Source organism: Trypanosoma equiperdum (genome assembly GCF_001457755.1).
Source record: "Trypanosoma equiperdum strain OVI genome assembly, contig: ctg_455, whole genome shotgun sequence".
NCBI classification, from domain to species: Eukaryota; Euglenozoa; class Kinetoplastea; order Trypanosomatida; family Trypanosomatidae; genus Trypanosoma; species Trypanosoma equiperdum.
Window position 1 is genome coordinate 4,803 of NW_027124371.1, and position 7,521 is coordinate 12,323.

A 7,521-nucleotide genomic window follows, 5' to 3' on the forward strand; every position below is an offset into this window, starting at 1 on the left:
AGACGTGAAGAAAGAAAATCAACTGGGCCATACTAAAGCGGTGAAACCCACGATCTCGAACAGAAAGATGGAAAACAAAGAGAAGAAACAAAACCCTCCACAGACTCGATGAGCGAAACTAGTTTGGGACCTTTAGTTTACCTTCCTGAACCTTCTCCTGAATCGCTCGCGGGTGTTCGCCATCAATTGTGCAACCGATGGAAACGGCAGTGCCAAGTACCTCCATCACCACAGATTTCATGCTGGCACCCATAGAGTTCGGCGCCGACTCCTTCGCAATCTTCAGAATCTCAGAGAAGGCGATGTTACCGTCATGCTTAATATTCTTCACCTTCTTGCGATCACGCGGTGGCTCCTTCAGCGCACGGATCAGCCTTGAGGCGACAGATGGCGTGACGACGACGGTAGCCACACGGTTCTTTACGCGCAGCTGACACGTAACCTTGAGACCCTTCCAGTCCTTCGTGGACTTGGCGATATCCTCACCGATTTTTTTCGCATTCAGGCCGAGCGGACCGACTTTGGGGGCGAGTGACGCCGTTGCAGGCACTTCACCACCCACAGCACGGACGACGACTGTGATCTCCTGATTGGGGTCAAACTTGGGGGGCATCTTCCAGGTTTTGTTTTCCCTTCCAGAAATAAAAGGATACGTTAAAAGAAGAAGAGAGGATCGAGGGGAGAGAGAAAGATGCAAATCACAGCGTGTCCTGCGCGAGAGAACAAGAGGGCATAAGTTCGAAGCAGTGAACCACAGCAAACAACGAAAAGTCAACATGCATGTGTGAAAGTGTGGAATGAATACAAGAGTAAATCAATTTCCTCGGTGGGTGGTCGCTGCAAAACCTTCGCGCCCAGGTTAGTGACGCCCAAGAGCATTATATCTGCGAGCTCGCGCCAAGAGGTGGAAAGGGAAAGCAAAACTTTACGAAGTATCCGCTACCACGTGCCGCCGACGGTACCAGACGCATACCCCATATAATTCCCCCCTGTGCTGCTATGGACCGTCAGCAAGGTGTTGCTCCCACAAGATACCATCTGCTCCTACTGTGTAGTAACGCAGGTTATGCTCCCAAACGTCATTCTTAGCATAATATTCCGAATTGTGTCGTTGTTCAGTGGTGCGGTTAACGGTGTAACACGCCCGCGGAGCTGGGCCGTAGGTAAAAGGAATCCGGTCCGGGAATGGCCAGACACATGGTGAAAGATACTCCCGCCGGCAGACGGATTGTCCAGCTGGTTCAATAAAGGACTCTACGGCATCCTGAACTGACGGTTCCGTCGGATAACAGGAACTGACGGAGCACAACGAAACCTCAGAGTGGCCTTTCGCCTTCCTCAGTAAGAAGGTGCATCCTTCAGGGTTTCCAGATTTCTCGTCCATCCCCTCTTGGTGTTGCCTCTCACGTTGATGGTACTGACGGGTCGCAGTTGCGACCAACTTCGAAAGGATGTCACGGAGGCAGCTCCAAGCGCTTTGGACCTCAGTGTCGTTAGAATATTCGTGAAGAACTTGATTCGCAAGCGTCGCGGACGAAAATTGCTCAATCCCAACAACCGCACTCGAATATGCATTGACTCGATACACATAGAGAGCCGCGGTTGGGTTACAATGAAGCAAGACCCACATGTATATTACTTCCTTTTTGCTAAAGTTTTCATATAGAAGGGTCCGCTCATCGTCGGGCGCTGTGTTGTAACCTTTGCAGTTGTACTCCATCTTCACCAAGCGGAAAACTGGTTTCGGTTCTTTAAGGTCGAACACGCAATTCGTCATACATAAAAATGCAAGATCAGCACCAAAGGAGACTTCGGAGTAGCACTTGCTTTCCCCACCATCAGGGCCACTGCACCGGCCTCTGGTCGGCAAACGCAACTCGGCGTCCACCAAACGCTTCATGGCCATTGCACTAATATTACGCCGCGACTCGCAGCTTGGTGGAAGAGGTTTCTCAATGCTGATATCGAGGCACTGCGCTGATGGGGACCATGTGCAACTCACCGGTATGCAGAATTCCCCGCGAAACGACGACAAATGCGCTGTGGCCAATTTGAACAGCGCCGACTTGCAAACCCTGAGGGTGAAGAAGGTCCCCACAATGTCTTTGCAAGGGAGCGCTGGAGGCCGTGCCTCTGCCACCTCCTGTTGCTGCTGACCCTGAGACGATACGTCCTTTTCCACAACTTTAGCACCCGCTACGTTTGAGGTGTGTAGTGCAGGCTCCCGCTCGTTAAGCCATTGCACTCCTAAAGGCAGCGTGGGCGGAACGGCGGCCGACGGAAGGACGCGAGTGTGACCTTTTGACTGACGCTCTTCAATGGTTTCAGCGACGCGATGCGCACAGAGATGACGGGTACGCTCACACAGAGTCGCCGTTGGCTTCACCCCGGTTGATGCTGCAATGCTTTTGCGGAGATCACAAATAACCTCGGAGAAATTGACCCCACCGCCCCCACCACCACAGGACGACCCACCAAGGAGCCCACGCAACAACTGCGACTCCAATCGGTAACGCAGCCACTGCTTGGCATATTGCTCCACGTACTCGTCAATGTAATTGTGGTTCCAACAAGCCCGGTGAGACTGCTGTGGCATCTCGTCGCTTCTGGTACGTTTGTTATACCCTGTTTCACACTTACAAGCCTCACATGCAATCATTTCTTCTTTTAACTTGTGGCGGTAAGCTGCCTGCTCCCGCTGAACTAAATCAATGACAGTACTAAGATCCGGATAGTCTTCCGTTGGGTTTGGAATAATGCCTTCCTCCAGGTATCTTTTCACCCAAGAGTAATAGTGTCGATGTTGTCCCCGTGTGAGGCATGAAGTGCACATGGAGAGCCGCTTTGACGAATTGGATTTCATGATGGCGAGCGCAGCGTTGTAGTCGACCCGCCTACGCGTGTCATCTTCCCTAGCATCTTCCTCACCAAACGCTTCCTCCAGATACGATTCATTTACCCCCTTTAACTCTTCACGAATCTCCGCACACCGGGGGTGCCGCCGCAGCGCCGTTAAAAGTGCCTCCGCATCTTCAGCGGGTAGCTCTAATGTGGGCGAGGCATTCAACAACATTTCCTTGCCATGGTAAACCCTTGCATTACCGGTACCGTCGCTGCTCTTACTACACAACCGGATAACTTCAGGAACAATAACATCCTTCTCGCTTGGGAAGCCATCTACCGGAGCTCGCATAGGTACAGAGAACTGAGGAGGAAGAAATGCGCCATGCTCCTGCTGCCGTTTCTCCTCCAGAGCAGGCGACGGAAGCGATGTCATACCCTAGTGTCACATAGTGAGAAGAAAAACAAGAAGTCAAAAGAGCCAGTGTGAGATTTTCTACCATTACTGCCGCCACCATTGTTGCCAGTACTTTAACAGGTGGTGATATGAGACGGAAAGTTCAACCAGAAATGCGACGTGCTCGAGCTGCTCCAATGAATAACCTAACAGCACGTTCCTCAACGCCAGCGCACGACTAACAACCGCAAAAACAATTTGGCGCAAAGACAGGAAAGAAAAATCCCCGGGGCGGCCCCCGTAGTGCACCGCCTCTACCACGTCTTTTTGCAGCTCCCGATCAAACGCCGGTAGTCAACCCTACTTTCCGCTCCCGTCTCGCCCTTACGACTACACTCACGTTCACAAAAGTTTTACTGCAATAAGTCGCCTGGGTAGGTCTACCTTTTTGGTGCGTAACTTTGGAACTCGTGGAGTGTCCTTTTGTAATTCTATTTGCATATTCGCCCACGCGCAAAATTCCTCCGCCGCTTTCATGTCCTTTGCGTATGCAGAGAGGCAACAGTTACTGCTCTTCTCACCATACTCGCCATCGCAAAGGTAATATCCACCTTGCACCAACCGCTCCTCCTCAACAGCCATCCGCAGCACCACCTGCGCTCCATCTGTCCATGTTTTACCAATGAGCAGCGAGGGATAGTAAATTAAATAGTCCAGTACGAAAGTAGGGAAGAGATCACGGTACAAATGCGTTGTAATGATACCGGGGTGACAACAGGCAACGGAGACCCGGGGTAGCGGTTGTGACGGTTGAGCTCCCTCGGTGGTGGGAAGGTAAAGGGAAGAAACACGCTGTGCAAGGATATTTGTCCACCAAATCATGCACAGTTTGGAAAGCCCATAATAACCCACAAAGTTCCATAGAGTAAAATCCCGTACCCCGGCATCCTCACTGAGCGGTGCCCTGCTGTGGAGCTCTTTCAACATCTCCAAAGGACCCTGTTGTGGGGCGACGCCCAAAAACGTGTGGCAGCTGGATGCAATATTAACAATCCGCGACGACGCCCCAGTCCGCAGCGCTGTCTCATCCAGTAGCGGAAGCAACAACTCTGTGAGAAGCATCGGCCCAACCACGTTAGTCGCAATCATCTCCTCCATCCCTGTACCATCACAGCGGTGAAGACGCCGGCGCAACACCCCAGCCGCATTCACCAAAAGTGACAGAGATAATTGATCTTTCTGTCCAGTCACAACCTCGGCAAAATCTCGCACGCTGCTCAGATCCGACAGGTCCAATACACCAACAACGATTGCACAGCCAGCAGGATTCCGCACCATAATTTTCTTCCGTGCCTCAAGCAGCCGTTCTTCACTGCGCCCCGCCATGACCACACGCCAACCATGTTCAACAAGTTGCTGCGTAACGGCAAAACCAATGCCGGAAGATGCCCCCGTGACGAGGGCTACACGAGAGTTTTTACCCGTATTAGCAGGCCACCGACAACTGCGGCCCTTCGCCTTTCTGCGGCAAATCAGACAACTGCTAATCATGAGAAGTGTAGTTGAGACGCCCGACATATTGACCCGCCAAAACCAACCAAAGAGGTGGGTGAACGCCCAAATTAAAAGAAACTGACACATTGTTATTGCTGCCTGCATCTCAGATGACTCGACATGCAACATCGCGCCGCCAGATTACACTACTTGGACAATATGTGTATCTTTCCACTATCAGTGACTGAACGTGCCGACGGCGGTGGCAAATTCTATCCGCTTAATGTACCAAATGCAAATTTTGTATATATGCGTTCACTCATTTGGATGTGTGGAGGGAGTGAAATGGCAATATGCTAACAAGTACATTAAGCGAATAAACTTCCCTACCACCGGAACTAGTAGCCGCATCACCAGCACTCATAGATTTGTGTCACCACAGGTTTATGCGTGCGCAAAATAAATAAATAACTATTTACTGTGAGATGATGTTAATGTATTAAGAGGGCGAGGAAAGCGCAGCCCCTCGAAACACTACGCGTACCGACCGCAGGCGCTGCCAAACACTTACCCACGCTATGCGTTACACTGGGCTTCTTAACTCGTCCTGCCACTTCTGCGACCCTGAGAAACTGTGCCCCAACTGGTCCTCGCGCTTCATCTGCGCGTAATCACCCTCGTCCCAAACCTCATCACCTTCCGCATAAGTCAGCCGAACGGTTGTATCTGTCAAGTGTTCAACGTAATGATTCACTAAAAATCCTTCGGAGTACCGCTTCGCCGCCAACCGGAGTTGCTCCAACAAATCCTCCCCACCAACGTCACCTTCATCGTTATAATCCCCTGTAGCCACGCATCCCTCCTCGTTACCCATTGCGGGTTCCTCCGACGGATCAAGTGAATCGCTAAGTGACTCAGCGGTAAACAAATCTTCAGTGGACTCATTTGTTCCGCCCTCCGATTGTCTCCCCGCCTCTCTCGTCTTCATATCCGCCTCACTGCCCAGATCCGCCCGGGCGCGGTTATCCATCAGTAGTATTTCGCCGCAATGAACAAAAGGGTCGCCCTCAGCTCCCGTTACTGGAAGCTCAATCAGTGGGTCACCTTCCAACACCACCCGAATGGGATTCACCGCGTGGACGTACCGCGCAAGAGACTTTTGGATACATTTGGGGGCACCGAGTGTCACGCAGTTCTTCACGTCAAAGCCGCGGGCGTGCAAAAGTAACGCGAGGCAGAAAGCAACTGCCCCACCAACACCGTGACCGACAAGGACGGTGGACCGATACGCGTGCAGTGGGGTCTCCACCATTAACGCATCACACAGCCGCAGGGCCACACTGAGGTACTCCGCATGGAACACCGTACCGCGCAGCTCCTCCGCCTCCGCGATTTCCACACGCTCCACGTCACGAGACCAGTCGTATGTCTCACACCGTACGTAAACAATTTGCTTATTGAATGTTTCATCAACTTCCACAACCACATTCTCCTTCCCATGCGACATGTGATGAGCTGTGACACCGCTACGAGTTCCCACGATTGCCTCTGTGACTTGCCATGACGTCAGCCTACCGGGCTCCGCAACAGCGTCCCTGCCGCCGCCGGTTTCTTGCAGTCTGTGAAGAATAAGTAAACGCTCACCGTACGGAATGAGCGCATGCTGCATGATGCGATTCTGCCTGTCGGAGGTCGCCTCCTCCTCCACCTCGTCACGATCCAACTTCTTCTCCTCAAACTGGCAGTAGCGAACATAATTTCGTTCCACCGTCTGCTGGTAGTGGACATTCCCCACTCCGGCAGACAAAACCTGAAGCATAGAAGTAAGGGCCGTATTGCCTGGTGCACGCAAAAGTAACTCAGCTAACCCATGCACCTGCTGTAGTTCCTTCGCAATGAACTTCCCGTACTGCGCAGTCAAAACCCGCTGCTTTTGGGACTTCCTTCTTCCACCACGCGCATCCCCGCTCCCATCGTGGAGCAGATGCCTATACTGCTGTCGGTTCCGCTCCGCCCTCTCAAGGAAGCGACGGCCCACATATTGCCTGAGTCCTTCAGTTTGGTAGAGTGGGCAGTCACGCGTAACTTGTTCCGCAACTTTGATTAAACGGCGATACGCGACTCGGGTGTCGATGCGGATTGCGGATGGCACACTCATCGTTGCAGGGTAACGGCAGCCCCTCTTTTGTCTGTTATTTCCTTTCCTCCCTTTTCCCCTTTCTTTATTTTTTGATCCCCCCCCCCTTGATTCCCAACTGGAAGGAGAGAAAGGGTTTCGTAACCCACACCTAATGCTGTGTTTGAACGGTCTGTGAGAAAAAGAGGAACGACTTTTGCACGATGAGTGCAATCACGTCGTGGCACCACTTCCCTTTGCAACAAAGCATAGAAACGAGTTATCCGTTCCAATATTTAAAAAAAACAAAAAGGAAGCGCATATGGGAGCTTGAAAAATACCTCAGGCGGTAGAGCAGTCCGGAAACCACAAAGCAAAAATAATAATAATAACAATAATATATAATAACAATAACAATAACAGAGTATCAAACGCGAAAAGAAAGGATTCCGTAATAGGCATTAAGCCTGCAATTTGAAGTGGTTGCTGCGAAGTAAAAACAATCGATAAAGAAAGGAACTGGTGGGTCGTGTAGGGGACCGGAAGGGGAGGGAAAAGCAGACAAATGGAAATGTTAAGCACCTTTTTCTTGAGGGTGAGACCTACTTTACATTCCATGGTAAATGATAGGGGCATACAAGAGAACCTTTTGCCGCCAGAAAAAAAAAAAAAA

General features: G+C 51.3%; 4 protein-coding genes and 1 pseudogene across 5 annotated transcripts; all 5 read right to left on the reverse strand.

The window, feature by feature from the left end:
• Positions 1-118: 118 nt before the first annotated feature.
• TEOVI_000193700:pseudogene lies at positions 119-778 on the reverse strand (annotated as a pseudogene). The gene has a single exon. A coding segment is annotated over exon 1 (660 nt).
• A 219-nt stretch (positions 779-997) lies between these two features.
• Positions 998-3,277, reverse strand: TEOVI_000193800 (uncharacterized protein; the record flags this gene model as incomplete). Its single annotated transcript, XM_067225091.1, has 1 exon — positions 998-3,277. One exon carries the CDS (start codon positions 3,275-3,277, stop codon positions 998-1,000), a length of 2,280 nt encoding a protein of 759 aa, XP_067081192.1.
• Positions 3,278-3,640: 363 nt separating this feature from the next.
• TEOVI_000193900 (short-chain dehydrogenase, putative) lies at positions 3,641-4,921 on the reverse strand (the record flags this gene model as incomplete). Its single annotated transcript, XM_067225092.1, has 1 exon — positions 3,641-4,921. The coding sequence occupies one exon, from the start codon at positions 4,919-4,921 to the stop codon at positions 3,641-3,643; it is 1,281 nt and encodes a 426-aa protein (XP_067081193.1).
• A 394-nt stretch (positions 4,922-5,315) lies between these two features.
• On the reverse strand, positions 5,316-6,890 carry TEOVI_000194000 (Lipase (class 3), putative; the record flags this gene model as incomplete). Its single annotated transcript, XM_067225093.1, has 1 exon — positions 5,316-6,890. One exon carries the CDS (start codon positions 6,888-6,890, stop codon positions 5,316-5,318), a length of 1,575 nt encoding a protein of 524 aa, XP_067081194.1.
• A 300-nt stretch (positions 6,891-7,190) lies between these two features.
• TEOVI_000194100 (uncharacterized protein) lies at positions 7,191-7,484 on the reverse strand (the record flags this gene model as incomplete). The annotated part of the gene is made up of 1 exon (XM_067225094.1): positions 7,191-7,484. The coding sequence occupies one exon, from the start codon at positions 7,482-7,484 to the stop codon at positions 7,191-7,193; it is 294 nt and encodes a 97-aa protein (XP_067081195.1).
• Between the last annotated feature and the right edge of the window lie 37 nt (positions 7,485-7,521).